The sequence below is a fragment of the Coenobita brevimanus genome, chromosome 86 (assembly GCF_032717465.1).
Source record: "Coenobita brevimanus isolate Jiangsu-jjx chromosome 86, ASM3271746v2, whole genome shotgun sequence".
NCBI lineage: Eukaryota > Metazoa > Arthropoda > Malacostraca > Decapoda > Coenobitidae > Coenobita > Coenobita brevimanus.
This window is the reverse complement of record NC_137039.1, coordinates 22,306,273-22,325,404: the sequence shown is the minus strand read 5'-3', so window position 1 is coordinate 22,325,404 and position 19,132 is coordinate 22,306,273. Positions and strand designations below refer to the sequence as shown.

Below are 19,132 nucleotides of genomic sequence, written 5' to 3'. Positions count from 1 at the left end.
ACTAAACTCACCCCTATATCGCCTGAGGCCTTCAACATTTCGGCAGTCAACCCAGACACACCTGCTGCCTTCCCCACCCTCATCCTGCCTATTGCCTCACTCACAGTAGCAGTATCAATCAAAGGCCAAGGGCCAGACACTGGATCTGCTGGCTCCAAACCTTCCCTGTCCCAGTCAAACTCCTCATTCAACAACCGGTTATAATGCTCTCTCCATGCATCTTTAATATCCTCACTGTTCACCACTACCCTTCCTTCATCATTCTTCACACACTGCTCACCTATGATATCCCTTCTGCATATTTCCTTTGCTCCCCTATCTTTACTTCCCACTTTTCTCTCTCTACCTTCTCTCTCATCCTTTCCTCTTTGTCTTCCTCTATGCCTTTTCATATTTCTCCTCTATTTTCTCTCTCTCCCCCTCCCTCCCCTCAAATCTCTATACCTTGCTCTGCATCTCCCCCCTCTCCTCCTCCTACAGCTCACCTTTGAATCTCTTCCTCTCTCAGCTGCGACATATATGAAAGTCCTTCATCCAAAAGAAAGATGGCATCATTCATGAGGAGGTTGACGAAGCGGAGGAACAGTGGTGGTGTGGCAGCCTCCATGTTGGCTAGTGCTTCCGTTGCCAACCGAACGAAGCCTTGTCGGTGCTGTGGCCAAGACCACAGGAACTTCATCACCTCGTACCTGGCAACACAACATTATACTGTAACAACGTTTTCATAACCATCACCATTTTTCCAGCCCAAAATGTCTCTCTTCACACAGCCCTATCATCATTTCTGGAACACAAATTAAAAGGCAAAGGTATGGTATTCCCAGGTAAAATTTCCTCCTCTCCTCTCCCACAAAAGTTATATACTTCCATGTAACACTTGTATTGCATGGAAGGCCTGCCAAATCTCTATGCCCATAGGAAATGTGGATTAATCTACTAATCTTTCTCATGAAGAAGGAGGAGGAGGAGGAGGAGGAAGAAGAGGAGGAGGAGGAGGAGGAGGAGGAGGAGGAGGAGGAGGAGGAGGAGGAAGAAGAGGAGGAGGAATAATAATAATCTATTGTTTCTATCTATCTACAGCCAGATGCCTTAATCCCATAGGGGGGTGGCCACAAACACCTTGCCTCAATGCTGCTCTGTACCCTGCCATTTGGCTGCCCTTCTCCAACTCACACTCCCTCTCTCATATATCTCTCCATTTCACCCATGGTATTTCCCTCCCCCTCCACCCCACTCACATACAGTCTCCTAGTCAGTCTCTCATTCTTCATTTTCTCCAAATAACCAAACCATCCCTGAATATTTCTCTTAACACTTTCAAACACATCAGCTCTGACATCACAAAGCTCCTTTACTTCCTCATTTGTCTCCCTGTCTTATGCAACTCCACATGCTCCTCTGAAAGAATTCATTTTCAGTGCTCTCATTCTTGACTTGCATCCTACCAACATGATCCAATAGTACTGACACTAATAATAATTCCATCCATCCATCATCCAATCCTATGTTGCCCCATGAGAAGCATAAGAGCCTGGGGCTAGGAAAGTTAGTCCTGACATTTAAGATGAGAGTGACCAGCTTCACTCATCCCTGAGTGGCATTATATGAGCAATAAGCCCCATCCACCCCTTGGATATAAACCTGCACCAGCTCAATCCGACTGGAGCACCTTAATTACTCACTAAACCACCAGGTACCATAATTTGATTGTATGGTTACCACCCAGGGCTGTAAATCGTTTCCTGGTGTACAAGAAACCATTTGGCCTGTCACTCAGCGTACAGTCACCCATAGGCAGAAGGAAGAGGAAAGAATGAAGGAAAGAAAGACATAAGAAGGAATGTAAAGTCACCAATTAGCAGAGGGAAGTGGAAAGAATGAAGGAAAGAAAAAATACACTTAAAATACAGTACTACACCTACTACTACCACAGTATTACTACCACTACTAATTATAATAATAATGATAATAACAATTGGTGGCAGATGCGGGCGCTCACCATCCACTCACTCGACGTAGTGCTGATTTTGGGTGACTGCCCTTTCCTCTCTTCCTTCCGTCCTCTTCTGTCCTTCAATCCTTCATTCTGTCCTCTTCCATCTGCCTATGGGTGACTACACTGACAAGCAAATGGTTTCCTGTACACCAGGATACCATTTACTATGCTGGGTGGTAACCGTATAACCAAATTATGGCACATGGTGGTTTAGTGGGTAATTAAGGTGCTTCAATCGGATTGAGCCGATGCAGGTTTATATCCAAAAGATGATTGGGGTTTATTGCTCATGTAGTGCCACTCAGGGATGAGTGAGGCTAATCACTCTCATCTTAAATGTCAGGACCAACTTGCCTACCCCCAGGCTCCTATGCTCCACACTAGGCAGCATGGGATTGGTTGATGGATGGATAATAATAGTAATAATAATCATCATCATCATCATCCAATCATACATTGCCCCATGAAGTGTGTAGGGGCCTGGGGCTAGGCAGCTAGTAATAATAATCATCATCATCATCATCATCATCATCCGGACCTCCTTTCCCACCCTAGGGCAGGGTGAGGAGTAGCAGTGTCCAGACAGCCCAAATTTGCCCAATCCAATGGGCCACACTTCCATTCACTCATCATTCAAGCCCCCGGAATCCTCGCTCTATCGGATACGCCAAAAACATTCACCACATTCTGTAGCTTCACATAATTGTATCTGACAGAGTCAATCCAGATGCTGCCATGTTAAAAAGGGGTGCCAAAAATCCCTGAGCATGCACTTCCTTTCATAAAATTTATCCAGCCAGCTTGATCTCCTGTCAGTTCCCTAGCCTCACCGACTTCCAAACCTCTCTTCCTCACACATTCATCCACCATACCTCTCCACCTTCTCCTTGGCCTACCTAGCCTCCTCCCTCATTTGAATTCGCTTTGATATACCTTTTTCACCACTCTATTGTTATCCACTCTCTCCACATGACCACACCATCTCAGTACACTCTCTTCAATTCTGATGTCCACCGACTTCCTCACTCCGCATCTTTCATGATACACATTATTTCGTATCTTATCCACTCTCTGTACTCCACATACATTCCTCAGCAGTCTCATCTCCACTGCTCTCACTCTTGACTTTTCATTTTCATGCCACACCATAGTCTCATATCCATATGTTAAAGTTGGCACTAAAACTCCTTCATGTAAGCCTTGTGCAGCTGCAACACTCAAGCCTCTGTTTCTTATCAAGGCCTTCATTGCACCAGCTACTTTTCTTCCTTGTGTCACTCTACTTTCAACATCTTTTGCACATTTTCCTCTCTTTTCTATCACTGTACCCAGGCATTTGAACTCTCTCATTAATTCCAGTTACTCTCCATTCACTGTTACATTGCACTGGGAGTCACCTTCTCTCTCAATAACCACCACTTTACACTTTCCTACATTTACTCTCAAAGAACGATGCTTACAGACATCAGCAAAACTCTGCACTAGCCTATCAAGTTCTTGTCCGGTACTTGCAAGCAGTACTGCATCATCAGCAAACAACAAATTTGAGATATTCCATCCATCACCATTCATTACAAATGCCATCCCTCTCTCCAGTACTCATGTTTTTACTTCTCTCATCACCCCATCCATATACAGTAACCCCTCCAATATCCGGATCAATAGAGCCATAGGCAGGTCCGGATAGTGGTCCTGTCCGGATATTGGGCCCCAGCTTATGGACTTGTACTTATGGACCCTAACTCTGAAAAACACCTATACAACTCCCTCTGGACATGCATTGCACCTATTTAAGACCCAAATCACACCAATAAGGGACATAAAAGACTGAAATAAATGCAAAAGAACCATAAAATGAGTTTTTTTTTATACAATATTAAACATTCTGGGTACTTACAAGTCCCTTGCTGTTGGACTGGTTTGAACCGCCAGTTTGCAGTCCACAGTTAATCCTCTGCACTCTAAATTCTAATTTCTTAACACTGCACAACACTGTAAATTCCCGTGTGTTCTAGTGGCAAGGTATTGCAGTTTATTCACTGTTTATTCACAAAAAACAAGCACCTGTGGCTTGCACTGTTATGAGTATCTGCTCTCCATCGGAGTTAAGCTGTGACTGTTGATGTTGGTGGGGTAACAGAGTTGCCAGATCGCAACAGCCACATTACCAATCTCCTCAACTTTCATTGTCAAATATAACTTTTCATTACCAAATTCGTAAAGCTAGCATATATTCTTCACTAATTATATATACAAGTGGAAATACATGTAATCACTCTCCTTATAACTAACACCATGTTGATTATTTTCACACTATGTAGGGTAGCAGATTAATCAGAGAGAGCAAACAATCCACCATCTCCATCCTGTGTATCCTCATACATGTGAAAAATCCATTTGGTAATGCATTATTCTAATTCATTACCAAACGAATTTTTCATTACCAAATTGGCCCACAATTGGTAATGAAAAATACCAAATGGCAACCTGACAGGGGAGGGGGGAGGGGGAGGAAGGAAGGGGTGAAGGGACCATGGTGTAACAGCTGTTTGGCGCCAGGCGGGAATTTCAAATTATGGGAGGGAAAAAAGTCAGATTTTTTTCGAATTTTTTGCGGTTTTTGGCCCATTTTGGGAATATTGGATCCCAGGAGGATTATGTCCCGTTAGTGGGGATGTTCGGATATTGGGCGTTCGGATATTAGAGGGATTACTGTATATATTGAACAACCATGGAGACATCAAACAACCTTGTCGCACGCCCACAATGATCATGAACCATTCACTTAGGTGCCCATTAACCCTTACACATGGTTCACTACCATCATAAAAACTCTTGACGTCACCTAGCAGCTTACCCTCTACACCACACATGCGCAAAAGTTTCCACAAACCTTCTCTGTCCACTTTGTCATATGCTTTTTCCAGATCCATGAATGCCATAAACACCTTATGGTCCTTCTAACAAACCTTCTCTATTATCTGTCTCGCTGCAAATATTTGGTCCACACATCCTCTGCCACTCCTAAAGCCACCCTGTTCATCACTCACTAGGACTTCTGATATCTCTCTTACTTTCTCTATAATAATTCTTCCATATACCTTCCCTACTACACTCAGTAAGCTTATGCCACGATAATTCTTGCACTCACTTCGCTCACCTTTATTTTTGTACAGGGGTACAATCACAGCCTTTTTCCACTCTGCAGGCACAGTTTCACTCATCCATGCCTTCTTACATACCTCCAACAAGCACTTCATTCCATTCTCTCCACTACACTGAAGCATCTCTGCATACACCTCATCAACCCCACCGGCTTTACCATTTTTCAGCCGCTTCACAGCATTCTTCACCTGTGCGAGTGTTAAATCTTCTGGCACTGCATTCCTTCTCTGTACAGCCCCAAAACCAATAATTTTTACAGCTGCTCTGCTCTCTCTATTCCCATTCATCAGGCTTTCAAAATATTCTTTCCATCTGGTCCTTACTTCATCTCCATGGATTAATAATCTACCACCTACCACCTGCATCCTTCACACCATCACATTTCTTTCCGCTTTCACTTCTACATTTCTGCAGAAATGCACCTCCTTCCACAATAACTCTCTATTTTCAGGGTAGTTCACATTCATTGTTCTTCCTAGATCCTCATTTACCTCCCTCTTTTTCCTCTTCGCTAGTCTCTTTACGTGCTTCTTGCTCTCAACATATTTACTTCTTATTTCAACTGAACCTCTATCCTGTAACCACTTTAGCCGCTTCTTCCTCTTTTCCTCCACCATTCTCTTTACCTCCTCATCCCACCATGCTGTACCTTTCTTCTTTGTTGTTACTCTTGCCAAACCACACACTGCTTTAGCAGTCCTAACTAAGCAATCCGTATATGCATTCCACAGTCTGTCCAGATCCATTTCATTCCAATTCAGTAATTCTAACTCGTCCTCTACTTTGGTCCTGTATTCAACTGCCATTTCTTTGATCCTCAGCTTCTCAACTTTCAGTCTTTCTCCCTGACTGCTCCTCTCCTTCCTGATCCACCTCACTCCTCTCAGCTTGATCTTGCATACCACAATCATGTGATCTGACAGACCTCCACATCATCCTTTCACAGCCCTCGTATCAGCAACCATTCCCATCATTGACCTCTCTACGAGCACGTAATCAATCAAGCCTCTTTCAACACGATCCCCGTTCCCTCTATACTATGTATATTTATGTGCATCTCTGTGTTTGAAATAGGAGTTACAAATGCACAACCTACTCTCCTGACACATATTCTTTAGTCGATTCCCATTATCATTTTCTCCTGGTACTCCATAACAACCCGTTATGTCATCCTCAGGACCAGTGCCTACTCTTCCATTCATATCCCCCATCACAATCACTTTATAGCTCCTGGGCATTTCTCCCACTACTTCACCCAGTTCATCCCAAAACCTGTCTTTCTCTCTCTCACTCCTGTCCTCACATGGTGCATACGCTATAATCACTGCCAATTTCAACTTCTCAAACTTGAACTTGACATACATATACCTCGAGCTGACACATTTGTAGTCTCTCATTCCACTCTGCCACACCTCAGTCATCAACAAAGCAACTCCTTCCTTACATCTTCCACTCCCATTCATTCCCGACCTTACACATTTCACACCCTCCAACTCCTCCACTTTGAACCCTTTCATCTTTGTTTCACACAATGCCATCACAGCATATTTTGCACTCTTGAACACATTCACCACTTCCACCCTCTTGCTCTCCTCATTCACACCTCTCACATTCCACATGGCCACGTGAGTCTGCCCATTTGGTTGGGGCCCTGGGCAGGTATTGGGCCCTACGAGGCTACTGAAACGACTGCCATAATTAAGTGATTTTTGATAGGGGAATCTGGGGGACACTTAACCCTGCCAGAAACCCCGGTTATATGGTTACCACCCAGTGTGGTAAATGGTTTCCTGGGTACAGGAAACCATTTGGCTTGTCACCCCGCGTAGAGATCATACGGCACCTCTACATTGAGTGAGTGGATGATGGGCGCCCCCACCTACCACAACATAATAATAATAATAATAACAAGAAGAAGAAGATTAAGAAGAAGACAAAGAAGAAAACAAGAGGAAAAGAAAAAAAGAAAAAGAGGGTAGAAGTGAAAGGAAATGGAGGGATGTAAAGAATGAAGACAGGAGTGATAGCACGAAGGTGGGAAGACTGGAGAAAAACAAGTGAGAATAATGGGGAGGGAGGAAGGAAGAAAGAAAGGAAAGATGGAATGAAGGAAAATGGATAAAAAGGACTGAAGAAACCAAAGACATCCGGGAGAGTCAGGAAAGGAAGACAGGAACTACAGAAGGAAAGAAAGAAAGAGGGGAAGGGATGAAATGAGAGAAAGAATGGTAGGAGAAAAAGGTGAAGGAAAGGAGGGAAAAGAGGGGAAGAATGAAGGAAAGGAGGCAGAGAAAGAAAATGACAAAGAAAGAAGGAAGGCAGACAGAAAAGAAAAAAAAAAAAAAAAAAAAGGAAGGAAAGCTAGGAAAGAGAGTGACAAATTAAGTGCGTAAAGGAACGAGGGAATGAAGGTGGAATATTGATAAAACAGAATATAAGATGGATGGACAGAATGAATGAATGAATGAATGAATGAAGGGTGGGAGAGATGCATATGAGAAAAAAAAAAAAAAAAAAAAAAAAAAAAAAAAAAGGAAGGAAGGAAAGAAACACTGGTGGGAAAGAAGGAAGGAAGTGAAGAAGGAAAGAAAGATACAGACAGAAGAAGGAAAGAGTTTAACAATTTTAGTTGTTCTAGTGTCTGCTGACCCAAAAGTACCAGGATAATACTTATAATCTTCTAAAGTCAATGGAAAATGGCCCAAATCTGCCCTCAGTTCTTTTTTAACTAAAGACAATGGAAAATGGCCTAAATCTGCCCCCAGTTCTTTTTTAACCCAATCAGAAATGGCAACCAAATCAGAGATTAGGTGTGCCACATCATTATTCTGAGACTGCTGAAGCTAAAACTAAGAAGTAGGTGGAAATAAGATGAGGGGAGTCATTAGCATATGCCGGGTTAGGGACATATGTGCTGTTCAGAAGATCTATCTATCTATCTATTGCCAGACGCTTCAATCCCGTTTGGGGTGGCCACAAACAAATCGCCTCCAAGTCGCCCTGTCCCCTGCCATTTCACTGCCCTGCTCCCAACTCACACCCCCCTCTCTCATATACCTCTCCACCCCATCCCTCCATCTCATCCTCGGCCTCCCCCTCCCTCTTCCCCCTTCCACCTCACTCACATACACTCTCTTCGTCAGTCTTTGACCCTCCATCCTCTCCACATGGCCAAACCACCTCAGTGTGTTCCTCATAACGCTTCCTATTACATCCACATCAACACCACAACACTCCTTTATATCCTCATTTATCAGCCTGTCTCTTCATGTGACTTCACAGGCTCCTCTTAAATAACTCATTTCCACTGCTCTCACTCTTGACTTGTGTCCTTCCAACAACGTCCAAGCTTCACTTCCGTACGTTAGAGTTGGTATCACAATACTGTCATGTAGTAACTTTTTCACTTCCATGCTCACTTCCCTGTTTCTTATCACTGCTTTCAAAGAACCAGCAACCTTTCTTCCATGCTGTACCCTTTCAAGCACTTCACCCTCCAAACCTCCATCCTTACTCATCACACTACCCAAGTACTTAAACATACTCACATTTTCCAATTCCTCACCATCCAACCTCGCTGTACATTCACTGACTTCACCTCTCTCAAAGACCATCACTTTACTCTTCCCTACATTCACCTTTAGATTCCGTTTCTTACACACTCTCTCAAACTCATCCACCAAGCCTTGCAGCTCCCCTTCGTCTTCACTCAACAACACGGTATCATCTGCAAACAACAGTACAGGGAGTTTCCAAACACTATCCTCTCTCACCAGGGCCACTCCAACATCCACTACCCTACATTGTACCTCTTTTATTACCCCATCCATGTACAGATTGAACAACCATGGAGACATGACACATGGAGACATGAAAAGAAGAAAGAGTTGGTGATAAGATAGAATACTTAGGAATACCACTACTGATAACCAAACTCCTATAAGGAAGATGACTAAGAGTCTGAAAAGAAGACGAGAAGATACTGAAGCGTAGGCAGAAATCATACTGGCAATGAAAAAGATGGTTAATGTTATGAGAGGAAGGACGCTTCAAAATCTTCCTATTAAGGACAGTTTTAAAGACTTTAGAACTATAAGATATTAAAGCAGCTGATGATAGTCAGTGGGCTGGGAATGGTCACCCTTCATCTGGACTGGCTAACTGAGAGCAAACTTTCAGCAAGAGGGAAGAGTATGGCCATCCTTCTTCTTAACTGGCTGAATGAGAGCAAACTTTCAGCAAGAGGGATGAATATGAGTTGACAGACAAAGGCAAGAGTTTACAGAACAAAAGAATAAGTCTCATCAGGCCCATCTGCCTTATTAGTGCCGAGGCCAGTGAGGGCAAAAAATACATACTCTGATTAAATTTACTTTACAGGCACTAGGATGATAGAGGAGGGAAGAGCTGGTGGGAAAACACCAGAACTGTGCCATGTGGAACAGGGGTAGAAAGTCTGGACAAATATTTCAGTTTTGTCTGCAGCAGAAACAGCTACAGAATGATCAAGGTGAAAAGAAGAGGGGGAAAAAAAAAGAAACAGTTACTTGAGAGGGTACTGGATTGTTGCTGGAAGGAGTGGGATGAATCTGCATTGGAAAATTCAGAGTATATGGAATGAATGAAATTATTTTCACTAAGATGATGAGGACCAGATGGAAAGAATATTTTGAAAGTCTGATGAATGGGAATGAAGGGAGCAAAGCAACTGTTAACATGACTGGTTTTGGGGATGTAATGAGAAGGAATGCAGTGCCAGGAAATGTGACACTTGCATAGGTGAAGAATGCTGTGAAGCAGCTGAAAAATGAGAAAGCAGCTGGGGTTGATGAGATGTATGCAGAGATAATTAAGTGTAGTGGAGAAAGCAGAATGAAGTGCTTGCTGGAGTAATGTATGAAGGCATGGATGAGTGAAACTGTACCAGCAGAGTGGAAAAAGGCAGTGACTGTGCCCCTGTACAAAAATAAAGGTAAACGAAGTGAGTGCAACAATTATCATGGCATATGTCTACTGAATGTATATGGAAGAACTATTATAGAGAAAGTAAAAGAGATATCAGAAGTCCTAGTGAGTGATGAACAGGGTGGCTTTAGGAGTGGCAGAGGATGTGTGGATCAAATATTTGCAGTGAGACATGTGTTGAAGAAAGCTTGTGAGAAGGATTATACAGTGCTTATGGCATTTACGGATCTGGAAAAGGCATACAACAATGCTGACAGAGAAGAACCTGCCATAAAGTAAGACATGATTTACATGTGCCAGCATATACAGTAAATAAGAATGTTGATGTTATATCTTCCCAACCATGTCACTTGATGGGCTATGATTCAATTCCTGAGAGGTATAACTGAGACTGTACAAACATTACTAACATGGGTTTGCGATAGTTGAACTTCTCCTCAAAAGCGACAGCATGACCGGTGACCTCTATGGAGACAAAGACACTGAGGAGAGCAGTGGGAAGATGAGGGGCCAGAGGGTGGGACAAGAACAGTTGCTCCCTTGCATCTCCTAGCAGTCCCCACCTCATTCCCACTGCTGTCCTACCCTCCTCCCGTCCACCACCCGGCAGGAGAGCCTCCAAACTGCCAGCCAGGTGAGCACGCAAATGTGGGTTGTTGATGCGGTTGGGGGAGCCCATGAAGACCGTGATAAAGGACATGATATGGGGCAACATCAGGGTGGCCGAGGCCCCCATCAGATGATCCGGTATGTGACGGTGTATGGCATTCAGGACTGAGGTCATGGTCTCCACTATCAGTTCTGGCACCCACTGGAGTGCCACATGGTCTCCCAGTGGCAGTGGTAGTGTCAGCTCCCAAGGGGCTGCCAGATTGGGAGGGGTGGGACTGTCCAAAGGACTGACAGCAATTTGCACCAGCCACTCAGCAGTGGCCCCCAAGAACTCCATGAGCCCTTCCATCAGCTGGGGTGAGAACAAGGCTGCCTTAAGGTTGAGGAGTGTGCAAATACGAGTTTCCAGGTGAGCACGGGCTGCCTCTCCAGCTGCCCCTGCCCCTCCCATCTGCCCCAACTCCTGTTGCAGTCGACCCAGCTCTTGGGACACCTTGTGCAGCCGCTGGTACACCACCTGCAACATACACATACAGTTTTGTTATTGTTACTGCCACCTCACATCACCACCGATGTCCTAGGTAAATAGAGTGGTGGGTGTGGTGCATAGTGGGAGTGTTGCTGCTTTAATTGTTGTGACTGCAGGCTCATCTGGATGTGGACTTGGTGGACTGTAGGTAAAAGTTATTCTTCACCTACAGTCCATTAACATCCTTTCAGGGGATAGGATGCAAGATGCAGAGGGTTTACATACCCTGACAGAAGATGTGCAAAACTGTACCACTGCCACCATAATTATGAAGGTCTCCCACATCAGAAAAGCAAGTGCTCTCTCTCTCTCTCTCTCTCTCTCTCTCTTGTGTGTGTGTGTGTGTGTGTGTGTGTGTGTGTGTGTGTGTGTGTGTTTTACCTAACTGTAGTATACAAGATTTGAGCTATGCTCGTGTTGTCCTGTCTCTTTTTATCAATGAGTACTATTTATCCAATCTAAATTGAAGTTTTATTCTTGTACAACTACCTTTTTTAAATTATTCCAAGTGCCTAAAGCTCTGCTTGGGAAACTAAATTTCTTTACATCATTGAGGCATCAACTCTTTCTCAACTTCAATTCATGGCCTCTTGTTTCTCCACCCTCTCACAGAGGTCCTCTCTATCCACTTGTTTCAGTCTCCTTGCTCCTTTAAATACCGTGATCAAATCTCCTCTCCCTCCACTCTTTACAGGACTGGTAAGTTCAATTTTTCATGTCTCTCCTCAAAAGGCAAGCCTCTCAAGCTTGGTATCAATTTTGTGGCTATCCTTTTTATCTTCTCCATTACTGATGTGTTTTTAGGTGTGGTGACCAGATCACTGCTGTATACTCTAATCTCAGTCATATTATACTCATTATTACCTAACTGCTAGTGTAGTCCATAAGCTTCCCTAGCACTCCTGTCTATGTGTTCTTCTGGTGATAAGCCATCCTGTACAGTTATACCAAGGTCCTCTTATTCTTTTGCCTCACTTATTTTCTCTCCTCCCATCTTGTATGCATAATCTGGACTTGTCACTCACTTCCTAAAACATGGCATTTTCCAGCAATGAATTCTATTTTTCAGTTCTGACTCCAACTGTAAAGTTTCCAGATCCTTTTGCACTTCCTTGTAACAATCTACCCCTCTGATGTACTTCACACAATTTTTGGATCATCGGCAGATAAATACATATGACTACAGCTTCTATCAGACATGTCATTTACATATTTCAAGAACATGACTGGGGCCAACACTGAACCCTGCAACACTCCATTAGACACTTCTCTCCTGTGGGAAAACTAATATCTTTTTTTTTTTTTTTTTTTCCCCCCACCAAATAATTTTCCATCCACTACATATATTTCCAGTGAAAACCTCCACTGATTTTCAGCTCCCACAATAATTTTCTATGAAGCATTATATCAAATGCCTTCTTCAAATCCTGGCAGATGTAGTCTACCCAGCCTTTCTTTTCATTGTACATTATCTACCATTCTGCTGCAGAAATTTAAGAAGTTAGTAACACAAGATGACCCTTCCCTGAATCCAAACTGCTTTAATGTTATCATCTTGTTCTCCATGAATCTTATCCATTTTGTACAAATGACAAAATCACAAAGTTTTCAAAAAAAACTAATAAGGGAGACAGGCATGTAATTCAGCTGGTCCTCACTATACAGTAATCATTCCAATATCCGACGTAATAGAGCCATAGGCAGGTCCGGATAGTGGTCTTGTCCGGATATTGGGCCCCAGCTTATGGACTTGTACTTATGGACCCTAACTCAGAGAAACACCTATACAACTCCCTCTGGACAAGCATAGCACCTATTTAAGACCCAAATCACACCAATAAGGCACATAAATGACTGAAATAAATGCAAAAGAAGCATAAAATGAAGGTTTAGAAGTAGGTTCATACATATTAAACATTCTGGTGACTGGTGCCTGGACTGGTACTTATGGACCCTAACCTAGCCTAACTCAGAAAAACACCTTCCTACTCACATGCATAGCTCCTAACACCCTGTTCACACCAATAAAGGACATTAAAGAGTGAAATGAGGTAAGTATAGTATGGAAAAAAGTACAGTATGGAACATTCTGCCTACTTACAGCAAGTCCATGGCCACCTCGATGAATAACCGCCTCCTCTCGGACTCTGACAGTAAGAAGGATTTCCTGAAGTACTTCCAGTACACTGTTCATGAAGTCTTGCACTGAGCTTAGTCAATCGCACACAGAAGTCCGTTCTCTTCACAGTGCGCACTCTTGTCTAACTAATGCTCCATTGTAACTTTAAGTGTTGCACTCTGCACTTTAACTTTTCCCATTCTTCTAATAATTTTCTAAAGCAAAAACAAACAAGTCTATTTACATTAAATTTTGTTCCAAATTAGTCTTTTCTCTCACAACTGTAAATCCTTAACACAACACTCTTGTTTTTTTCACTGCACAACACTGTAAATTCCCGTGTGGTCTAGTGGAGAAGTTCTTGCTGTTTATTCACTGTCAGAGTCCGAGAGTATCACTGGCAGGTGACCTAGGGGTGCGTCGCTGGGTCGTGGTGATGGCATACCCACTGCAGATGACTCTGAAGACAGCCGCAAACTCACGTCGAGCGGTGACTCCACCGTGGCTGATGTGCTGGGCTGTGGCTTGGAGCATGAGGGCCTGTCTTGGGGAGGCAACGGAGTGGAGCCAGGGCTGGGCACAGCAGGGGTCACGGTCCTGAAAAAACTGTCAGTGGTTGATTGAGGCAATGACCGACGATTCTGACGATTGATGATGCGCTGCCTGAAAGCACGCACTTCCTCCACAAGTCCCAAGGGCCCCATCTCCCTGTCGCAGTCCGGGTGTTCCAGGTAGTCTAGGACGAACTCTAGATGTTCCCGGAGTGCGCTCAGCTTGAGGATGGCTGGAGTAGTATCCTGCTGAGAGAAGTCCGCATGATCGTCGCCTTCCTCGTCAGAATCTTCAAGCTCGGTACTGACACCTGCAACTGAAGACGCGATCTCGATATCAGACAATATTTGATACCCAGGATCGCCCTATTCGTCATCCAACCACTCACGAAGATCGTCCACATCAACATCGTCACCGTGCGTACGTAGCCATGCATGGAAGTCATCCACGTCAAACCCTAGAAAATCGTACTCCACATCCGTTCCGAGAAGCAGACGAGACCAACCATTTTCCAGAGTCTTCACAGGGACTTCCTTCCATGCACTAGCCCAGTTGTACAGCGCAGACCTGATGTTGTAGCGGCGAAGGTTTTCCAAAGTCCGCTGGCCTCGTGTGTCCCGTCCCTCCCTGTGCTCGTCCTCGTCCTCGAGAACAACCATCACCTCGCCCAGGAACTTCCTTCGGTATAGGCGCTTTGTTGCCACGATCACTCCTTGGTCCATTGGTTGGATGAGAGCAGTCGTATTAGGTGGCAGAAACATGCACCTAATCCGGCCATTCTCATCCACCAAGTCCTTGTTGCACGGGTGGGCAGGTGCATTGTCGAGGAGAAGGAGGGCCTTTATCTGGTCGCGCGGGATTCCCAGTGTCTTCATCTGGTAATTGATGACCTCCTTGACGAAGTGGCGGTGGAACCAGTCTTTGAAGATCACGGCTGTAAACCATGCCTTCAAAGAATGGTACCAGAGGACAAGAAGGACATCCATCACCCCACAAAGACACCGAGGCTGCTTTGCATGGCCAACAACAACGGGCTTAAGCCGGTGCATGCCGTTAGCATTGGCACAACACAAAGCAGATATCCGTTCCTTGGAGAGCTTGCGGCCAGGTACACGCTTCTCCGTCTCCTCGGCTAGAGTGTTCATTGGCAGCGAGCAATAGAATAGACCAGTTTCGTCTGCGTTGTAGACTTGACCGAGAGTGAGGCCCTCCCTGTCGATCAAGCCCTTCACCTTGTGCCGAAACTCGTCAACTCCATCCTCGTTAGCGTCCAAAGCTTCGCCATGAGCTTTACGGTTGGTAAGGCCATGCCATAACTTGAACGCAAAGAGCCAACCCTCGGATGCCTTGAAGTCTAGGGCATCGAGAAGCCTGGCGAACTTCTCAGCAGCAGCCTTCAGCTCCGTTCCAAGTACCATCACACCAGCAGCACGTTGCTGTCGATGCCAAATCAATGTGGAGCGGTCGATTTCAGCAAACTTGGGAGTAAACATCACCTTCCTCTCCACGTTGCGTTTGCTTCTCGACGAGAAGTCAGCCGTGTACTGCATGAGTTTGTCTCGGGATCTCTTAATATCGAACAAAGTAGATCGGGCCAGGTTGAACTCGTGTAGGATGTGGGAAGAAGACCACCCCGCATCTACTTTCTCCAATATTTCTTGTTTCTTCTCCAGAATCAACACCACTCTCTTCCTTTTCTCAGGTGGCGGGGCCATCATCGCACACACTAAGAGGAGGCCCGAGAGCAGCAGGAGTGCCTGCAGCAGGTAAGGCACCACCACAAAAGCAATCATGCGGGCGGCCATAACGACGAGCGTGCACTTGCGGCAAGAAACAGGCGGAAAGTGGGGAGGATGCAGCGGCGCTCTATCGGACGTTGGAGGAATGACGCGCCACAACAATGCTCTCCCGCACCGCGCGCGGCAAGTTCAAATTACGGGTGGGATTTTTTTTTTTTTTTTAATTTTTTGCAGTTTTCGGACCATTTTGGGAATATTGGATCCCGGGATGATTATGTCCGGTTAGTGGGGATGTTCGGATATTGGGCGTCCGGATATTAGAGTGATTACTGTATTCTCCTTTATAAACCAGAACTTTACAGTTTTCTATTTTTTCCATTCGAATAGCAATTCCTCAATCTTTAGAGAGCAGTTAATAATAACAACATGGACAGACTACACTAACTGATCTGCACATTCTTTCAGAATCCAATCATCTACTTCATCCAGTCTCACTGCCTTCCTCGCATCTACATCCTTCATCAACTGTAATACAATGAAACCTTGATTTAACGGCACCCTAGGGGGCCCTGAGCATGCCGAAAAAAACGAAATTCCGTTAGATTTGGGCTTACACCTATCAATATCCTTGGAACTCAAACTAACACATTTTAACACATTTTTCAGCAAATAAACATGTGCAGACATAAAAAAATCAATAAAAAAAATTTATATTTAGAACAAAAGAAAGCAGGTAGGTGTGGTGTTGTACTAAAGTACTGTACAGTAATTCAGATAAGTACAGTAATCCAGGTAAGTTAGTTGGCAGGCTGGAGTAGAATAGATGGCACTACGTAAATAAGTTCACTAAGTTATGCAGTCTATAACACTAGTTCTTAAATCTAACCTTACATGCTAATTTTTTTCACTTTGGGGTCAGGCTAAGCAGGAGGAAGGCTGGGTGAGCATAAACATACCCAGTTGGCGGGAAACTGCAAACAGACAATTGAGATGCACGCGGTGCCCACCACATTTGAATTTCTTTCTAATTTTTCCCCATTTGGGGGGAATTTAAAAAATTTTTTTGCATAAATTTTCCTCAGGAGATTTGTGTCGTTAGTTTGGGGTTGCTGTTAGAATGAATGCCATTAAATCGAGGTTTTCCTGTAACTCACTCCTCTGACCTACTTTTACTTCTAATTGCAAAGGTTGTATTTCTGCTTTAGGTTCTAAATATTCCTTGTCTGTTACAAAGTCAGACTGCACTCTTTCTTTCATTATCCTGCACACACATCTTTCCTTCTTTCTCATTAACTGCTTCATCATCTCTCAGTCTCAGTATACTGTCCCTTATTTTCATTTTACTGTTTTCAAACCTGTAGGATCATTTGGGTTCTTTTTTACTTTTATTTATAGAATCCTTTTCATATTTTCAATCATCTCCTCTTATTTTTACATATTTCTTATTGCCTCTTTTTACTGTACTCCTTCCAAGCTTTTTCGCTACCGTATATTTTCTTTATGACTACTGACTCTCAGATAAAACACTCCAATTTTATATCCACAATAAAATGCAATAACATGAAAAGCAGTAAGTACTGCATCACTACCTACAACATACTATCTTGCCCATAAACCAATCAGTGAGCACTTAAACTCTTCACTACAAATGCAACTTTTATTCCATGTTACTCTCTCTCTACCCCTAGAGTAATTTGCTCAGGCTTGGACAGACCCTAAACTGAAGAGGTCAGAAACACATACTGTAACACCTTAAGTAAAATACAGTAAAGTTGAGATATAATGCAGGATAGCTTCCAAGAATCTTCAAAAAATATAATTTTGCATTACAGTATATAATTGCAGGTAGTTCAATGGAGAAAGTAGGGTTAGGTTCAGTGTAAGGCCAGAGAAAGTATTGTTAGGTTCTGCGTAAAGTTGTACAAAGTTGAGTCATGTTCTGTGCGAGACCTGTAAGAGTTAATAAATGCATCTGAACATTATAAATATTTGATAAAGAATAGCACTATTACTAACTAATGGACTAAATGAACTAAAACAAAACATGGGAACAAGTGAATAACAACAGCTGACACAGTGGGAAACTGTGAGTTAACAGCTAATGAAGCACTCTTTGTTTACCACTGCAGCAGCACTGAAGACTGATGGATGCCATTTGTATGTCTTTATAGAATGCCATTTCAGCACTGATTTACCATAATCAGTGTTGATTTATCCAAACCTAATTCAAATTATCTTAACCTAATCAGGTTTTACTATTTGTCTGTTTACTACATGAAAATCAGTATAATGGTGGACAAAAATTTAGGTCCATATTTTAAATAACAAAAACGAAATGATTGTGAATTTGCTAGAACAATGCCTTCCAGTCAGCTAAGTCAAGATGGCCACCCAGTGTTTATATTTGCTGTGCATCTGCCTTTCGTTCCATCTTGTGCATGAAAGGCCACTGAAACACCATTGCTACAGCCAAATAAAGGTGCAAGTGTGTAACAAATATTGATGTGTGCAATATTAAGTGAAGTGCTAATTTTTGTGTGTGTGTGAAATACTGAAACTTGTGACTTGGATATCATGTAACCCATGTGTATGCAGTGCCTCCCTGCCATCCAATCGTGCCAAGATGACCACCCAGTGTATCTGCTGTGGTCATGGGCCGTTTATTCCATTCTGTGCATGAAAGGCCATCGAAACACTATTCCTATCACAAAATAACAGCGTAAGTGCGTAACAAATAGTGCAGTGTGCATTATTGATTTTGTGTGTGTGTGTGTGTGTGTGTGTGTGTGTGTGTGTGAAATACTGAAACTTGTGACTTAGAAATTGTGTCTGGCAAGGATGCTGCCCCTAGTTGAAAGCATGGTGCTATTAAGGAGGGCAAATTTAAAAGGGAAAAGTTGTTTTAGATTTTAGGTTACATGGTCAATGGCCCCCTCTCTATCCCCACTGAACCCATGTTATATCAACCTTGCTGCATGAAAAATCACTATGCAATGGGTTTTTACCTGATGTAACCTCATTGTATCACGGCATGACTGTATTCTAGCCAACCCACGTGTAACTTAATTTATCCTAATCTAACCAAGTTTTTGTAATCTAACCTAATTTATCAAAACCTAATCTTATCTAAACTAATTTATCCTAACCTGATATCCAGATAATAACCCCTAAACATACTGGGGGAACTGGAGGAACCTTGTCTACATTGATTCTCCTACTCTCAATCAAGAACCAGACAACCTTTTTTCCTCAAATTCCTCCTAACTTTGTGAGTCAGCATTCTTATCACTGTATATTGTCTGTGAACACAAAATTCTCAAAATTAACCATTCCTAACCACCAAATTCTGTTCCGGTGAATACTTCACTTCTCATAATATTTCTTATTCTTTCAGTTATGTTTACCTTTAAATATTATATCATTACCAGTATATTTTGAATAATTACCCATACCAG

General features: G+C 43.3%; 1 protein-coding gene across 1 annotated transcript in view; it reads right to left on the bottom strand.

The window, feature by feature from the left end:
- Positions 1-19,132, bottom strand: part of Ube4A (Ubiquitination factor E4A) — a 200,247-nt gene that overhangs the window by 85,960 nt on the left and 95,155 nt on the right. The window contains exons 8-9 of the mRNA XM_080280834.1: positions 10,537-11,255; positions 486-689 (exon numbers count right to left, since the gene is read on the bottom strand). Coding sequence (XP_080136960.1) covers positions 486-689; positions 10,537-11,255 — 923 coding nt within the window. The remainder of the gene's footprint in view (positions 1-485; positions 690-10,536; positions 11,256-19,132) is intronic.